The sequence below is a fragment of the Myotis lucifugus genome, unplaced genomic scaffold (genome assembly GCF_000147115.1).
Source record: "Myotis lucifugus unplaced genomic scaffold, Myoluc2.0 scaffold_262, whole genome shotgun sequence".
Taxonomy (NCBI): Eukaryota; Metazoa; Chordata; class Mammalia; order Chiroptera; family Vespertilionidae; genus Myotis; species Myotis lucifugus.
In genome coordinates, this window is record NW_005871310.1 from 903,787 (window position 1) to 921,637 (window position 17,851).

Sequence of the window (17,851 nt, forward strand, 5' to 3'; positions counted from 1 at the left end):
GTATTTTGTAAAATAGGCATACTTCCTTAAAAAGAATATGTTTAGAATTTTTACATATCAGGTCCCATTTTTACGTGTACTTGAGAGCTTTCTTTAAATGCTCTATAAAATAAAGAATTATTTTTTGACATTACAAATTACCTCCCTTACCCATCCATGTTATCCCCTGTTGTCAGGTGACTTAACTTGACTGGAAGAGACCTGTGCTTGCATTAAAACCTAAAATCTTGCTGAAACCGGTTTGGCTCAGTGGATAGAGCATCGGCCTGCGGACTGAAGGGTCCCAGGTTCGATTCCAGTCAAGGGCATGTACCTGGGTTGCGGGCACATCCCCAGTAGGAGATGTGCAGGAGGCAGCTGATCGATGTTTCTCTCTCATCGATGTTTCTAACTCACTATCTCTCTCCCTTCCTCTCTGTAAAAAATCAATAAAATATATTTTTTAAAAAACCTAAAATCTTCCCGGCCGGTGTGGCTCGTTTGGAGGGTCATCCTGTGCACCAAAGGGCTGCAGGTTCAATCTCCAGTTGGGGTGCATGTGGAAAGCAATCAATAGATGTTTCTATCTCTCTCTTTTCCCCCTTCCCCTTTCTAAAATCAATAAAAACATCCTCAGGTAAGGATTAAAAAAACAAAACTAAAGTCTGGCCCTGTCTGGATGGTTCAGTTCGTTAGAGCGTCGTCCCAATACGCCAAGGTTGCAGGTTCAATCCTTAGGGCACATTCAAGACTCAACCAATGAATGCATGGATGGTTGAAACAAAAAAAAAAATCCATGTTTCTCTCTCTCAATTTTTAAAAAAACTAAAAGTCTGGTTTATTTAAGATTGTGGAGCCAGGAAATGCCCTCCTGGGGGCATTCGTAATCCTAGTAGAGAATTCGTAATTCCCAGAGCAGAGAATCCGTCCCTGCCTTATACAGCTCAGATAACTGAAAGTCCTTATAAATGGCAACTTTCTGCAGAGCTTACAGAGACCCAGGCTAGAAGTGCAGGACCAATAAATTCCCAAAGGGCTATTTATCTTCATATTAAACTTAATACGGCTCAAAAGAAGAGGAACAGGGTAACAAAAATTAAGAATAAAGCACTTTTATTGCAAAGTATACATTGAAACATAGGGGCAGCCTTCACGTCATAGATAATCTGCCATCCCTCTAGGGTTGTTTTTCTAGGGTATTTGAACATTAAACTGGAGCATTAAGTGCCCCTGGGGTCCAGAATTTTGCCTATGAAGAGAAGGGCCCCCGTGTCCGTGTCCCTCAGTACAAAGATGAACGGCTGGTTAAGGTGATAGTCCAGGGGGAAGGTGAGGCGGGCAGGCTGGAGCTCTGCGCTAGGGGTGGTGCCTGCCCCATCCTCATTCCACTCGAAGCCAGCGCGATGTTCCACTTGAGTAAGTTTGATAGATTTGCCCGTGATCTTGCTGAAGTCTGGTGAATCGAACAAGGATTGCAGCTCTGCAGAGATGGAGAGAGATTTCCATTAAAATCCTGTCTTAGCCAACACCCCAAGGAAGAATACCGCCCTAATTCCTAAATCCTGATTCAAAGAGGGAAGCAAGCTGGGAGTGGAACAGCTCTTTTGACCTTTTGTGAGATAGATAGGGCTCCAGTTAAAGGCTGAGTGATTCGCCCAAAAGCACACAGCAATTGAGGTTAAGCTTAGAAACCAAATCTACAGATCTGTCTTGAGAGGCAGTGTTCTGCGTGCCTGTTATAGGATGTATGGTCATGGGGCTTTATAGGATGTAGGGTCATGGCGCTAAGGAATGAGTCCGATAAGGAAGGCAGTTCAGTCTTCTCCAGCACCATGTCTGACAATTAAGGAATCATCCAGGGTCTCCCTACAAAGGCGAGTTCTGCTTAGCAAGGCAGAAGGCTCCAAGACTCAACCCCACCCACCCCCAAGGCAAAGGAGCCTTGCAAACATACTCATGTCCTGCAGGGACTTAGTGACTTCGCCTTCGTAGCTCAGCTTCAGCTTGGGGACGGACAGGACTGCTTGAACCGTCTTCAGTTCTCGGTCTATGTCATGAACAAACTCAGAGGTGAGGCTCTCTTCTATCATGGTCAAGTTCTGGGTCACTTTCAGGGGCAGGAAGAAGATGATACTCATGCTTCCAGTCAAGGGCAACTGGGCAATCTGAAACAACAGGGAAGAGACCACATGAGTTAGTCCTTTAGAGCTTAGGAGCCTAGGGATACACATGCACACACACACGCTTACACGGTGGGGCCCTGGCCCTGCTTTCCCCAGCCCCTAATCTATTTCACAATTGTCCCTCTAGGCTATTGCGTTCATGCAGCAAGATGTTTACTAATGTTCCTTCAAAAAGTTGACGTCTTTTCTTACCTTGGCCCAATACCAACTGATTATCTGCTGAAAGAATTTTCTCCTGTGGTTCTAAGGAGGTGGGATTGAACTCTAGGTCTCTGTCTTCTCCCAAGGTTTATCTGCCAACAGTTACTAATCATCTGTTACACAGGGAGCCCTGGACCAGGAACGGGGGCAGCGGGTACAGAACACAGAAGCCACCATAAAGTGGGTCCTTTGACCGGAGGTTTTTACCCCAAGATCCACACGACAAATTGCATCCCGGGCCCCAGTAGCCCCTGAAATTATATACAGAAATGTGTGTGTGCGCGCGCGCGCACGCGCACGCGCATACATGGCATTTCTTTCAAGTATTTCAGGTGCTTTGTCAGATTCCCAAAGAAAAAGGTTAAGAACTACTGACTTAGAATGAAAAGGAGTCAGGTGTATGTGAAAGACTTAGACGGTCAGCAATTTGGAGTTTGTGGCAGTTTTTGAAAGTTTGGCTTTGAATTCCAGAAATAAAAGTACCCCCCTCGCCCCCCCCCCCCCCACACACACACAAATAAAAAGAAAGAAGGAAAGAAAAGGTTTTTTAAACCAACATTTGAGTACCCAATCTGGAGGGTCCTGATTTCACAAGAAGGTAATGTCACATTACCTCATTAACTCTTACAAGTAACCCTGAGAAGGTAAGTTTCTACCCACTTTTATTTTAAGAAGAAAAAAAAAAGATAGAGAAGCTATTAACTTGCGGAAAGTCACACAGTAGGTAAAATTTAGATTGCTGTCAGATCTCAAGAGTCATTCTACGTCCACGACACCTGTCAGTCTTTGTCCACTCCCCCCACCCCTACAAACCTTGCAGTTCAGATCAGAATCCAAGCCGTAGCGTAAGACAGCCTTAGGCTCCGACATCATGGGCACTCTCACAGTCCTCTCCTCATCCAAGTGGAAATCCTGGAGGGAAGTCTTTTTGGGATCAAACTTTGTTACCCACTGCCCTGGAATGAAACAGATGGAGCGCCCTAAGTCCCGGGAGACAGAAAGGCTAGGAGCAGGCTGAGACCAAAGCATAGCTAAAGGAATCTCAGTGTCAAAGGCCCCGACACATCAGGGAATACGTAAGCTCAGAAGGAAATACGTCGATTTTATTCATTTGACTGGATGGATGGTACAAGTTCCATGACCATCGGGAAGAACAGTAACCTGGTGGACGCTTCTACAGTGGTGTGTCCAGGAGACAGAATCAAAGCAGGTCAGAGCTGGAAGGGGCCTGGACCTCCGCTCATCACCCCTCTCACAGCTGGAAAAGCACTGCAGCCCAGAGAGGCAAAGGGACTTGCCAGAGTCACACAGCGAGTTGATGATCAGCTCCCTTCGTTCAATGTTGCCTTTTAACAGGCTGGTCTGGAACTGCTTCTTTTGCTTCCTGGGGATCAGTGCTGCAGGTTGAGCGTTTCTCTGGGAGTTTAGGGGTCCATTCTTGCTACTGCTCCATAGATGGTTATAAAGCATTTATAACCCCACCCGAGGCTTATCGGGATGGGGCTGGCCTCCCACGGGCCCGGGGAAGTCTTGGGCATATCACCACAGCCTGGAAGAATGCTGTGAGAGAGCCAGCAGGGGCTTATTGGGTACCTGCTCCTGGGCACAATGCTAGGGCTGATGTGAGGATGGGAGGGACCTAGAGTGCCTTTGAAGTAAGGGCATCGTCCCCATGTTAGAGATGAGAAAATAGGCCCAGAGAGGCTGCGGAGGGTCTGCAAGGCTCTGCAGCCAGGGAAGACAGAGCCGGGCTCTGGCCCAGCCAGAAACCGAGCAGTGCCCAACCCACAGGCACAAGATGGTCATGTGTTCTTTCCTCCGCTCGTCTCCTCACAGCCTTTTACACTTCGTAGGCCTGGAATCTGACCACACCAGATAACACTCAGCCAAGTGCGTTTCTCAGGCCCTCCTCTGGCTTCGCCTCCGGGTAGTTGTTGAACTAGGTCTTTGACTTGCCCCCCTTTCCTGGTCCTGTCTGACGCCCACCATCCACCCTTGGCCTACAGAGAAGTGGAGAAGGCCTCACCCTTGAAGTAAGCCACACCCAGAAGGAGAATGCTGATTTCACTGGGCAAGTCCCTTGTGGACCTAGCGATTTTCCCTTTCGTCTGGGCCTGCACCCAGTTGTTAATCTCCTGAAGGTCCGTGCGGGAGTTGCCGGTCAGGACTCTGGGCCTGGTCCCGTATGACTTCTCCAGTGGTGCGACAAAGCTGGATTTTATCCGCAGCTCTGGGGAGAGACGGCGCAGGGTTAGTGTCGTCTGAGAGCGAAACCCGCATCCCCTCCTTGGAGGCATGCCAGGCTTGGGTTCTGGTTTACACTCGGGCCCTGACTTCCCGCCCGGTGTCTTCCCGTGACTGGCTGGGACCTCGTGCCAGCTTCCCCAGGCGGCACTGGGCAGGGAACTACAGATTCTGCTCCTTGCTGTTTCTCTTCGTGTTACTGCCCTCCCCTGACCCTCCCTCAGCCCACTTCCTCTTTCGGATCCCCTTTGGGCTCACAGGGCCGCTTCCTGCCTAGCAGGGCTGGGCCTGGCCGGAGCAGACATGAAAAGAAACCCCCCATGCTCCTCCTGCAGCCCGGGCAGCACACTCACTCTTCTCAAAGACGATCCGGGAAGCAGTCTTGAGGTTTTTCTGGGGGGCAGTGACGGAGGCCAGGAGCTCCTTGTAGGTGCCATGGATGTCTGGGTTGGTGATCAGGTCATAGTAGAGAGCCCGGTGGATGCTGGATTCTGTCCGCTGTTCAGCTCCTGCCAGAGAGACAAGGATGTGGGCTCGATGACTGTACACCAACCAGCTCAGGCCAGCTCCCAGGACAGGACAGGACAGGAGCACTGTACCTTAGTCTTTTGTCTCCCGATACCGGAGACATTCTTAGGTAGGAAGGACTTTGAAGGCAACAGAAGAAATAGAGGTTTTCCTAAAGCAGATTAAGGGCCTCAGGCCCAGAGAGAGATAAGGGTGGGCCTGAGGGTACAGGTCCCTGTGCTTCTCCCATCACAGCCTCACCAGACTGTTCTGTAGTTACCTGTTTGTTATTTACTTGTTTTATTGATTTATTTAAAGGGGGGGGGTGGGTAAGGGAGGAAGAGAGAGACAGACAGACATCAATTTGTTGTTCTGCTTATTTGTGCATTCATTGGTTGCTTCCTGTATGTGCCCTGGCCCAGGATTGAACCCAAAACCTTGGCATATTGGGACAATGTTGTAACCAACTGAGTTACCCAACCAGGGCCTGACTTATTCATTTCCCCGTGACCCAAGTGAAGGCAAAAATTGTGCCCACTTTTGTGCAGTTACATCCCCAGAACCGAGCCTAATGGCAGGCACGTAGTGGCAGCTCATTAAGGAATTAATGAGGGTCAGAGTCCCCATGTCAGTAAGTGGGCCTGAAGTCGCACACCGGTGTCAGCACCCTCCGGGGGAGCGAGGGACGTGTGTGTGCACAGCACTTGCCTGCTGGGACCTGCTGGGGCTAGTCTCAGCATCTCTACGCCCCTCCCTGAGATGCAGTCGCTCTGGGGCTTAGAGAGCCAGAGATGTGCGGTGGCCCCATGGCAGCTCTGGGACCCTGGGGCTTTCTGGTCAGAGAACTCACCCAGCGAGAGGGCGGAGAGCGCCGTGGCCACGCTGAGTGGAGACAGGAGCACATTGGCCGTGGGGCTCGTGCTGGATTTCACGCGGTACAGGTCGTAGCCAAAGTTGGAGACGGCCGCTGCCAGCTTGTTCACGGGGACCTTGAAAAAGGGATCCTCCTCCTCCACAGGCCCCGCTGTGGTCTCGTGGTCTGGGGAGCCCTGGATTTGAGTACAAGGACCAGTGGAGATGAGCAGTGGGTGACTGGTCTCCGCAGCGCTTTGGGTGGGACTGTGGTTCTGGCCCCCGCCTGACTGGTGTGTTTAGCCTAACGCTGGAGTGAGCATGCAGGAGCTCTCTGCTGGGAGAGGCAGCCCAGAAGAGAGACTAGCTGACCAGGTTTCAACACTAGTGACCTGCGAGCCTCAGGCCTGTGACACATTTAATAAAAAAAAAAAAAAAGTCCAGCCGGTGTGGCTCAGTGGGGGAGCATCAACCCATGAACCTGGTTGATGCAAGTCAGGGCACATGCCCGTGCTGCAGGCTCGATCCCCAGCAGGGGGCGTGTAGGAGACAGCGGATGAATGATTCTCATCACTGACGTTTCTATCTTTCTCCCTCTCCCTTCCTCTCTCTGAAATCAATAAAAATATATTTTTTAAAAATAATAAAAAATAATTTTAAATCCAAGGAGAGAAGAGGAGCCTCCTCCTCTCCCAAGAAACGCAGTTCTCAGGCCAGAGCAGATTCCTGTCTGCTCTCCTCACTCACTGCTCCCAGGTCTCTCTCCACCCATCAAACCTCCGTCTTTGACGGCCCTGGTCCGACATCACCTCCTCCACCACAGACTTCCCCAGTTTGTCCCAATCGGAAGGGGCCTTTTGGTTTTCTGACCTTTTTTAGAGTTCAGTACCATATATTAACCATCTGCCCTGTACTGGCTGGGCTCTGTGCTCGTTCTTTTCATTTGAGTTGCTTCATCTCATGCTTGTTGACGTATTTGATGACCTCCCCAGACTAATATCTCAAAAGACGGAGTCCCTTAAAGGTAAGAACTGCCTTTTGCAGAGCAGGTGTTCATAGATGAGATATAAGTGTCTGGCCGCATGGTCCTGTAATGATGGGTATTTTTAAATCCCATTTCACAGATACAAGTGACTTGTCTAAGGTCACCAAGTTAGTGAGAGGTAGAGCCAGAATTCAGCTTGAACTCACGACAAAGTCCAGGCCTGCAGCCAGTGTGCCCTGGCCCCTCGTGTGGCCATCACGCCTCGTGGTCACACAGCATCGGCCTCCTAGCATCTGCCGTTGCACCCAAATGCGCTCCCTCCGCACAGGAAAGTGGCCTCTTCACAGCTTTACACGGGAACAGATATCTGAGAATAGCACCCACTCATGAGACCCGCAGCAACGCAGGTAATGAGGGAGGGTCTGTGGAGAGCGGCTACAGCATTTGGACAGGTTCAAGCCTCAGACTAATGAGAGGGCACAGTCTTCTCGTGGCCACGTGTGAGTCCCAGCTTGGAGGGCAGAGCCCTCCCCGCACAATTATAGCCAACACCTATGGTTGTAAGCTTGAACCTATGGTCCAAACACGTGGTCTGAGTGATGTGGGCTTGATAGAGTTCAGGTGCATGTAGTTGAGTAGGCTCAAAACCCACGAGAATGTGGTAAACATCTTGACCACACCTGCTCTTACTTTGCCTCGTGGAATCTGGCTATAAAGACATGGCTTGCAGGCTGTGGTGCTGTCTCTCCATCAAAGAGGGCAGCGTTCCACTCAGACCCAGCTCTATTCTCTTGTCTTTTCTAAATCCTTCACCGCCCCCACTCAGGGTCACCCTTGGCCGTGCTGGCGGCACAAGGGTCTGCACTGAAGGGGCACCCCAGGCTTGCGAGAGTGCCTTTGCTTTTCACTTTTAAGGATCTTATTTTTGTCCCCACTCTGTTCTCTGAAAGGTGGGGCAAGACATTGTCTCTGTTTTGCTGATGTCTAGGTGTAGAGGCCTGGCCTGGAACCTGGGCGCCTGTAGAGGAGAGGCCCCCACCCCACCCCCCACCACATCCCACGCCCCCACCCACCCCACCCACCACCACCACTGACCTCCGGGCTGCCAGCGTTGTTCTGGCAGCTGCCGCTCCCGAGGAGGGCTCCGGTCCAGAGGAGTAGCATGAGGGCCTGCATCCCGGGGCCTGCAAGAAAGCGGGAGGTGGCAGGCTGCGTCCCTCACCCCCCACCCTGCACCCACCACCCTGGGCACCTTCCCTCCAGCCTCCCCAGGCTGGAAGTGGACGCTCAGCTAGAGCCCTCCCTCTCAGCAACTCCCCACCTCACCTGCCTCAGGGCCCACAGTCACATCAGGTGAGCTCGGGCTTTCACTCCATGGTCTGTGCCAGGAGACCCACCTGGGAGCCTAAAGCCCAGGACAGTGAAGACCCAGCAGTGGGCTCCCGTGTGTGGGTGTCTAGCAAATGCACACCAAGGTTTCTCCCTGGAGGCACCGGGCCAGCTCATGATACAGGATTTGGGGCAATGTCTAGTAACAGAATGGGGGCAACATCTAGGCCTCATGAGTAGAATCACTGAATACAGAGAATGGAGGCATCCGGTCCAGCCCCTGCTCTCCCCGGGAAGTTCTCAAACTCATTGAACTCCTCTGGCCTGGAAGCTGTGGCCTCATAAGGGATTCATTTCCTTCCCAGACAGAGCCCTGATTCTCACAGTTACGAGTGCTGGGCCTTGGGTGGGACAGCCTGGGCTCAGATTTCAATTCTGTGTCTTAATAGCTTTTTTTCTTTTTCTTTTTTTTCTAATTTTCACCTGAGGATATTTTTTCCATTGGTTTTTAGGGAGAATGGGAGGGAGGGGGAGAGACGGAGAGAGAAACATCGATGTGAGAGAGACACATCGATTGGTTGCCTCCCTCATGTGTCCCGACCGGGGCAGGAGAATCAAGCCTGCAACCCAGGTACAGGCCCTTGACCAGAATCGAACCCTGGGCCCTTCAGTCCACAGAGCCAAACTGGCTAGGGCTTAATAGCGTTCTAAATCATAATCTCTTCTCTAGTGAAATGGAAATCAAGTAGTTCTTAACTATTGTGATGAGGATTAAAGTAGGTGATGCCTTAATTGCACTTCCCAGTTCCAGAGACAGGGGGAGCTCTCCAGTGGTCCCTGAGTCAAAACGTGTCCCTCCAACGGGGTGGGGGGGGTGGGGGGGGCCTTCTCCCCTGGGGAGCCAGGTCTTCTTCCCCCTACCAGCTCGAAATAGCTCTTACTCCTCCGAAGCCTCCTTTCCTTCAGGTTAAGCAACCCCCGTCTTAGGAAGACCACCCAAGTCCCTTCGACTCCCCAGCCGTGGTCTCTTCTGACCCGGCTCTGGTCTGGCCCCTGGACCACAAGGGGAAAGGGTCCAGGGCTCTAGGTCAGGCATGTCAAACTTTCCGCCCCGAAGGCCGCATGCCTCGTTTATTTGGCCCGTGTTCGCCTTTGAGTTTGACATGCTTGCTCTGGGGGCTCCACCATCCCTTACCCTCCTGCATTCACTGTACATCTGGGCTCACCCCTGGGATCATGATGTGGGGGGAAGGGATGGGGAAAGGGATGAGGCAGCTGCGGGTGGGGGTTCCCAACTCAGATCTTTCAAGAAGCCTTCTGGTTAGAAAGTGGGACGACGTCTCGACCACCAGGACCTTTGTCTGGTGCACGTCCTCCCTCCATCCACACTGTCAGGTCAAGAATTTCCAGTCTGTCTTCCCTGCCTGCCCCTCCCCTCCCCTGCAACACACACACACACACACACACACACACACACACACACACACACGGGCCAAGGGTCTCGAGACCTCTCATTGTCCTTTCATGTACCCAATCACACCCCCCACACACAGCACATACTTTTCTGACTTCTCAGAACAAATAGGAAAGTTGGGCGTGCAGTGTGTGACTTTTGGCTGAAGTCCTGAAAAGTGAGCCTGATAATCCACTGGGCAACGTTCTAGAGCATGAAAGGCAACAAAAGAAAAGATCGCCGCCCGAGTGCCCAGCTTCTGGCTGGACTGCCCATGGGAACCCGCTTTCCCTGTAAACCCCGATCCGGAGCTCGAGTCTCCTCAGCAGCTGCCCTTCCACATGGCTGCCCCTGCCGCTCAGGGAGACAAAGGGGTAAGCTCTCTGCAAGGCCAGATAGAGACCTAACACCACCCAGCCTTCAGCTGGGCTCTCCACCCAGCCAGCCCCACCCAGAGCTGGCGGGAGCCCTCCTTGCCTGAGTCTCAGGGGACTGGTTTATTGGAGGCTGAAAATTCAGTGAGATCCGCAGGCAGCGAGGCCAGAGGCCAGAGAAGTTGTTAGCTCTTGTTGCTCTGGCCAGTAGGGAGTTGCGATAGGAGCCAGGGATAGGGGTCATCCTGGGACAGTGGTTAAGCAAACGAAGTTCACAATTCCAATCCCTGTGAAGGTGGGGCCTTCTCTGTGGGAATCCCTACAGAGTCTGAGCCCAAGCCCCCGGTCCCGTGATCAGGATCACCATGCGGGTGGGCTGCGGACTGAAGACAAGGGAGAGACCCTGGTGGGATAAGGCACGTGGCTCCACAGCTGGCCCAGGGCCAGGCACCGGGACACGTAGTATTAATAGCACCTCTTTGAGTCCTCCACCTTAGCCCTGGGGATGAGGGAAGTGGAGAGATTACTGAAAGCCCCCTACAAGGGTAAGGGTCTGCATGGGGGGCCCCTCTGAGCACACTCGATGCCCTGTCCAGGGTGACTGTTCATGGCCTGGGGCAGGCAGCCATTGCCTGGCCAGGGGCATAGGGACAACGATGCCATCCTGCCCAAAGGGCAGTATTCCAGCCAGGTTCCTGTCCTACCAGGTTGGGGAGGGCACGGGGAGGAAGCAGATACCTCGCTGCCGGGCCAAGGTCAGGCCTTACTCCCTGCCACATGGCCCAGATCAAAAGGCACAAGGAACTGGGAGTTCATGATCTTGCCTTCAAGCTGGAAGGATCCATTTGAGCCAATGCATGTGTTTCTAATTAAACCCAATTGTGAGACAAACACCATCCCTCCTCCTCTTCTTCCCCCTCTTTCCTCCCCCTACCCCCTCCTCCTCCTCCCAGAACCACAGAGCCTTCAAGCCACAGGGTGGTGGACCACATGGGCAGTGCAAGGAAGGGCACACCCTCTCCCCTGGCTCAGGGAGGGGGATTCCAGGGGGTCCCCTCCCAGCCCACCCCACCTACAGTGACTCCATCAGTCCCCAGGCAATGTTTATTACGAAGACCTGATTAAGTGCCCATGAGCTGCCCCTCCCCACACCTCAGAAGGACCAGCCTGGGGCAAGTACTCCCCGGCCCCTGCCTCTCCCACCCTCAGCCTGGGGCTGAACTCCCAGTCGATGGGCATGGGCCAGGCAGGGATGGGGTTTCTGGGAAGCCTGCAGCTGTCCTTTGGCCCGGCCCCACGCCTTGCTGTGGCATGCCTCAGGGAGCGGAAGGGGTGCGGGCAGCATTCTCTCCAGCACTGGCAGCTGAGCCCCCAAACCCCAAACACTGGCTGGGCTCACTAACAGTCTCTGTGTGTGAGAGGCCAGAACCCCATTGACCTGCCAGCTTTTCCTGGCAGCTCCCTTGGCCAACAGAAAAGGGTGGGCACAGGGGAGAAGGACCCAGCTGTCCTCCATCCCAGCCCTCCAGCGCGGCTCAGCAGCCCAGCTGCCTGGCAGTGCTGGGAAGTTACCATTGAAATCAGCACCAGTTGCCTGGAAAAGCAGCAGAGAGCTGAGCCCAGCTAAGGCTGGGCTGCAGGATCGGCTGCCTCCCCAGCGGCCCTGGTGGAAGCACAGCTCCTGGCAGCCTCCTCCCCTCCGGGCTGCAGAGGCTCTTGGAGGTGCCGCTCAGACCTGACCCTGCAGCTGAGCTCCCTGCTTCTTCCCCCCACAGCCCCCTCCATTGTTTCCCACCCACTTCGTTCAAGTTCTCCCAGCCTCTCCTAGCGGCGCACCCGGAGTTTGGGGATGATTGGGTTGCCGCCTTCTGACCCCCAACTCCCTCTGCCCTCTCTCCTCCACTAGCCCTGATGCCCATGCTGCAGAGGCTACTGTTTCCCAACTCCTCTCCCTGGCACCTCTCTTTCCCACTCCCTGGGGTACCCTGCCTCTCCCCAGCCCCCGCAGCCCACGGGAGCCTGTCCTGTCTTCTCCTGACACAAAGGCCAGGCAGGGCTGCTTTACCTGTGGGTGCGCTGCAGCTCGGTGCCCAGCTTAGTCTGCACACTGAGGGGGCTCCTGCAAACACAGGAGCTTTTTCTGTTGCCTCCCAATCCCGCTTCCAGCAGGCTTCAGATTACAGCTACTCCTGTCTTAAAGCGACCTGCACTCAATTCAGATTCTGCGATTGCATCATTGTCTGGTGTTAACTTTAACCCCCTGCTGCCCTTCCTCCATGCACCCCTACGACACACACACACACATTCACACACCCTGCTCCACCAGACCTTCCTTCAGGCCCTGGCCTTCCTCCCTGCCTGAGGTTTCACCCCCAGAGGGCACCCTGGCCAGCCCAGGTGGGAGACAGGACTGAGGGAGAGTCTTGCAGGAGGGGGCCCAGAGGCGGCTAGTGGAGTGGAGAAAACACTGGCCCAAGACTGGGGTTCTGGTTTTTTCCTGGTCCTTGGCTCTGACACTGACTGGGATTTGGGGCAAGACAACTCTCATGGTTCCTCCCTTTCTCAGCTGAAAAATGAAGGGATGGTCTGGCTGGGTATCTCAGTTGGTTAGAGCATCACCCTGATATGCCAAGATTAATCCATCTCTCTCTCTCTCTCTCTCTCTCTCTCTTTCTGTCTCCTTCCCTCTCCTGAAAAAAAAATCAATAAGTAAGAAGAATTTTTTAAATGAAGGGTTGAGCTTGGCTGTTATGGTTCAGTGGTTGAGCATCCACCTATGAACCAGGAGGTCACGGTTTGATTCTCAGTCATGGCACATGCCTGAGTTGTGGGCTTGATTCCAGTAGGGGGCGTGCAGGAGGCAGCCAATCGATGATTCTCTGTCATCATTGATGTTACTATCTCTTCCTCTCCCTTCCTCTCTGAAATCAATAAAAATATATAAATAGCCCTGGCCGGTTTGGCTCAGTGGATAGAGCGTCGGTCTGCGGACTCAAGGGTCCCAGGTTCGATTCCGGTCAAGGGCACATCCCCAGTGGGGAGTGTGCAGGAGGCAGCTGATCAATGTTTCTCGCTCATCGATGTTTCTAACTCTCTATCCCTCTCCCTTCCTCTCTGTAAAAAATCAATAAAATATTAAATTATATATATATATATATATATATATATATATATATATATATATATATAAAATTTTAAAAATGAAGGTTGAGACCTGGCCAGTTAGCTCAGTTGGTTAGAGCATCATCCTGCTATGCCAAGGTTTCAGATTCGATCTTCAGTCAAGGCACATACAAGAATCAACCAATGAATGCATAAATAGTGGCATAACAAATCAATGTTTCTCTCTCCCTTCCTCTCTTTCTCTAAAATCAATTAAAAAACAAAAAACAAAAAACGAAGGGATGGAACTGGAATATCTCTGCTTTTTAAGCCCTAAAATTCTATGGTTTTGAAAGGTCGGTGGAGAAAATATCTGAACAGAAGGAAAAAATGAGATGTATTCTAAACAGTAGTCCTGAGAGGAGCCAAGTGTATGCCTGGTACCCACCTGGGCACAAAATTTGTGTTAAAGATCTCTGTTCCTTTTGCTAGTTGGCAAGGACCCAAGCCATCAGTAGTAACCATTCTGCCTAATTTACACTCTTTTTTTTCTTTATTGATTAAGGTATTACATATGTGTCCTTATCCCCTCCTGTTCCCCCCCACCGGGGAACCTCAACTTCTGTGAGGTTCCTGGGAGCAGAGCTAGGGCCCCTGGTTAGAATTTTCCAGTGGACAAAGTTCAGCTTTATATAAGGAAGAGTGTGTCAACAGTCAGAGTTCACTCCATTCAACAAAAAGTTGAGTACCTCAACACTAGCTGGGTACACGGAGGAATACAGAGATGAATTGCACTCAGGGCCCACCCTCCAGAAACTTCCTGGCTGATAACAGAGGCTGATATGAGAAGAGATTATTTCAATATAATGCAACACATTCTGCGATAGTAGTCTTATAGCTGCGTTGCCCAATACAAAAGCCACTAGCAAGAGTGACCATGAGCGCTTGGAATGTGCTAGTCTGAGCTGTGATCTGCGGTAAGTGTAAAATACGCACCAGATTTTGAATACTTAGTATGAAAAAACAGTTGTAAACATCTCAATAATTTTATACTGATTACACATATTGGGTTAAAATTAACTTCACCTATTTCTTTTTTAATGTGTCTACTAGAAAGTCTTAAATTACATATGTGGTTTGCATTGTATTTCTATTGGACAGCACTGCTCTATGGGGTATTGTGGCAGAATAGTTGGAATATAGGGATCTAAACTGAATCTTGAAGAGTGAATAAGAATAAGCTAAGCATAGAATAGTAGGAAGTTAAAAAAAAAAAAAAGCCCTGGTTGGTTTGGCTCAGTGTACAGAGCGTCGGCCTGTGGACTCAAGGGTCCTGGGTTCAATTCCGGTCAGGGAACATGCCCGGGTTGCGGGCTCGATCCCCACTGCAGGGGCATGCAGGAGGCTCCCGATCAATGGTTCTCTCTCATCATTGATGTTTCTGTCTCTCTCTCCCTCTCTATTTTTTATATTTAAAAAAAAGAAGGCCCTGGCTGGTTTGGCTCAGTGGAGAGAGCGTTGGCCTGTGAACTGAAAGGTCCCAGGTTCAATTCCAGTCAAGGGCACATGCCTGGGTTGCAGGCTCGATCCCCAGTGGGGGGTGTGCAGGAGGCGGCCAATCAATGATTCTCTTTCATCATTGATGTTTCTATCTCTCTCTTCCTTTCCCTTTCTCTCTGAAATCAATAAAAATATATTTTAAAAAAATAAATTAAAAAAAGAAGAAGAATGGTAGGAAGGACATGACTGTCTGAGTAGACAACTTAAAATTGGATCCCTGTCTCACACCGTACACAAAAATGAACTCTAGGTACATTAGATATTTAAATGTGAAAAACCATCTCTGGTTTTACAGAACCCTTTTAAATGAATTTTTATTTAATTTATGTAATTTTGAATAGATCTTAATGTTTACATGATTCAAAACTCAAAAGCCACAAAAAGTATGCAGTGAAAAAAGTCTTCCTCTCTCTCTGATCTTCAGTCATGAACTCTACTGCCTGGAGACAGCAGATGTTAATCTCATTCCCATGTATCCTTTCAGAGATAGTTTTGGTGCTTTAAAAAGCGAACACAAAAGAACAGTTTGGCTCAGTGGATAGAGTGTCGGCCTGCGGACTAAAGGGTCCCAGGTTCGATTCCAGTCAAGGGCACATGCCTGAGTTGCAGGCTTGGTCCCCAGTAGGGGGTGTGCAGGAGGCAGCCAATCAATGATTCTCATCATTGATGTTTCTCTCTCTCTCTCCCTCTCCCTTCCACTCTGAAATCAATAAAAAATATATATATATTAAAAAGGCAAACACAAACAGACATATACAACAGGAAAAATTGTAAATGTTTCAGAAAAATGTATAGATGGACTATCTTTGTGATCTCTGGGTAGGAAAGATTTTTTTAAAAAAAAAAAGACAATATACACCAAAAGAAGCGCAAATGATAAAAGATTGATAAATTTGGCAATAACATTAAAAACTAGTTTTCATGAAAAAAGTACCATAAAACAAAATGAAAAACAAGCCTCACACTGGGAGAAAATGTTTGTAACACAGATAACTGATAAAAAGAAATCACTGTGATTTAGGAAGAATTACAAATCAATAAGAAAAACAATTCAACAGAAAAACAGGGCCAGGTAATTCACAGAAGACAAATCCTAAAAGATGTTTTGTCCTCACCAATAATCAGGGGAATGCAAGTTAAAACCGTAATTGATGAGTGTGCTTCACACTCATCAGATGGGCAACATTTAAACATCTAACAAAAACAAGTGCTGGCCAGGATCTCGTACGCCCTGCTGGCGATACAAGCAGTTTGAAAAAACAATCTGAAACAGATGGCAAAGTTGTGCATAACCGTATGTGGCAGCCCTGGCAGACAAAGGTAGGTAAACCCAAACCCACAACTCAGTAATTCCACTCCTAAGTATGTGAGCTGAAAACACTCCACATATGTGCACAACGAAGTATGTAAAGAATGTTCTAGCCGAAACCGGTTTGGCTCAGTGGATAGAGCGTCAGCCTGCGGACTGAAGGGTCCCAGGTTCGATTCCAGTCAAGGGCATGTACTTGGGTTGCGGGCACATCCCCAGTGGGAGCTGTGCAGGAGGCAGCTGATTGATGTTTCTCTCTCATCGATGTTTCTAACTCTCTATTTCTCTCCCTTCCTCTCTGTAAAAAATCAATAAAAATATATTTTTTTAAAAAAATCAATAAAATATATTAAAAAAAAAAAAAAAGAATGTTCTAGAACAGGGGTCCTCAAACTACGGCCCGCGGGCCACATGCAAATACAAATATTGTATTTGTTCCCGTTTTGTTTTTTTACTTCAAAATAAGATATGTGCAGTGTGCATAGGAATTTGTTCATAGTTTTTTTTTTAAACTATAGTCCAGCCCTCCAACGGTCTGAGGGACAGTGAACTGGCCCCCTGTTTAAAAAGTTTGAGGACCCCTGTTCTAGAAGCAGGATTTGTAGAGGCAAAAAAAAAATGGGAGCTCCCTGCATGTCCATCAGCAGGAGACTAAATAAAGGGTGTCAAAGTCTACAGCCTGAGAAATAATCGAGGGAAGCCATTTAAATCAACACACATTTATCTCACCATGTGGAGTGATACAAATTACAGGAGAATGCAAACAGGGTGATACCTTTGTGTAAGGCTAAAAAAACACACAAGATGATACCGTAGAGCTCTAATAGATAAAAACTCAGGTAGTGAAAGTTTAAAAATGCATGAAAATGAAAACCAAATTCAGGATGATGGTTATGGGGGCAGGGGAAGGATTGGGGGAAGGGAACGTAAGCCTGTCACTATACTGAGAATATTTTTCGAGCTGAGCAGTGGCATTATGCAATTCATTACACCTTTCCATATGTCCCAATTACTTCTCTCTCCTCCAATGACCGTGACAGGGGTGCTCCCCTCTCCTACTACAGAAGAGGCCCCTCCGGTGTTGTTCAAGGACTGCTCTTGCAGGTAGCCCCTCTCCTGAAGGCTCATTCCATAGCCTTTATCAAAGTGTGACGCTTGGCCCTGGCCCGTGTTTCTCTGTGGCTAGAGCGTTGGCCCACGCCCCGAAGGGTCGCAGGTTCAATGGTCGGTCAAGGGCATGTACCTGGGTTGCAGGTTCCATCCCCACCCCATTCGGGAGGCAACCAATCGAAGTCTCTCTCTCTCTCTCTCTCTCTCTCTCTCTCTCTCTCCCCCTCCCCCCCCCAACTTCCTTCCACTCTATCTAAAATCAATGGAAAAATATCCTCATGTGAGTATTAATAACAACAACAAAAGCCATTTTCTCAAGACAAACTCCAGGAACTTGGAGAATGAACCCCACCGCCCTTGGCCTTTCCTTCCCCTCATCTCCCACACAATCTGTTTACAGATTCTATAACATTTACCTGCAAAACATGGCTGAGTTCTGACCACTTTCCTCCACGGCCAGCACTCTGCTGACCAGTCTCCCTACTCCTGCATCCACCCCCCTATAATCTGTCCTCCACATCGCAGCCAAATGAGCCTTCTAGAGCTTAAACCAGACCGTGGCACCCCTCAATTAAAAGCCTTCCACAGTGAATGAATTATGGCCATCCACAATCACACAGATGAACTCACAAACATGAGGTTGAATGAAAGAAGCAAGACAGA

The 17,851-nt window shown here is 50.0% G+C and overlaps 1 protein-coding gene across 1 annotated transcript; it reads right to left on the reverse strand.

Moving 5' to 3' along the window:
• Window positions 1–1,075: 1,075 nt before the first annotated feature.
• SERPINF1 (serpin family F member 1) lies at window positions 1,076–12,294 on the reverse strand. The gene is made up of 8 exons (XM_006099176.3): window positions 12,173–12,294; window positions 8,047–8,135; window positions 5,965–6,163; window positions 4,961–5,116; window positions 4,390–4,593; window positions 3,177–3,319; window positions 1,934–2,144; window positions 1,076–1,459 (listed from the first exon to the last, which is right to left on the reverse strand). Exons 2-8 carry the CDS (start codon window positions 8,125–8,127, stop codon window positions 1,200–1,202), a joined length of 1,254 nt encoding a protein of 417 aa, XP_006099238.1. The 5' UTR covers window positions 8,128–8,135; window positions 12,173–12,294; the 3' UTR covers window positions 1,076–1,199.
• Between the last annotated feature and the right edge of the window lie 5,557 nt (window positions 12,295–17,851).

Bases quoted from the DNA above. Each gene is read 5' to 3' on its own strand.
- SERPINF1 (XM_006099176.3), bottom strand. From the start codon at position 8,127: ATGCAGGCCCTCATGCTACTCCTCTGGACCGGAGCCCTCCTCGGGAGC. The intron at 5,117-5,964 runs GTGAGTTCTCTG...TCTCTCTGGCAG, and splicing joins GCTCTCCGCCCTCTCGCTGG to GAGCTGAACAGCGGACAGAA. The intron at 1,460-1,933 runs GTATGTTTGCAA...CCATCTCTGCAG, and splicing joins TAAGTCCCTGCAGGACATGA to AGCTGCAATCCTTGTTCGAT.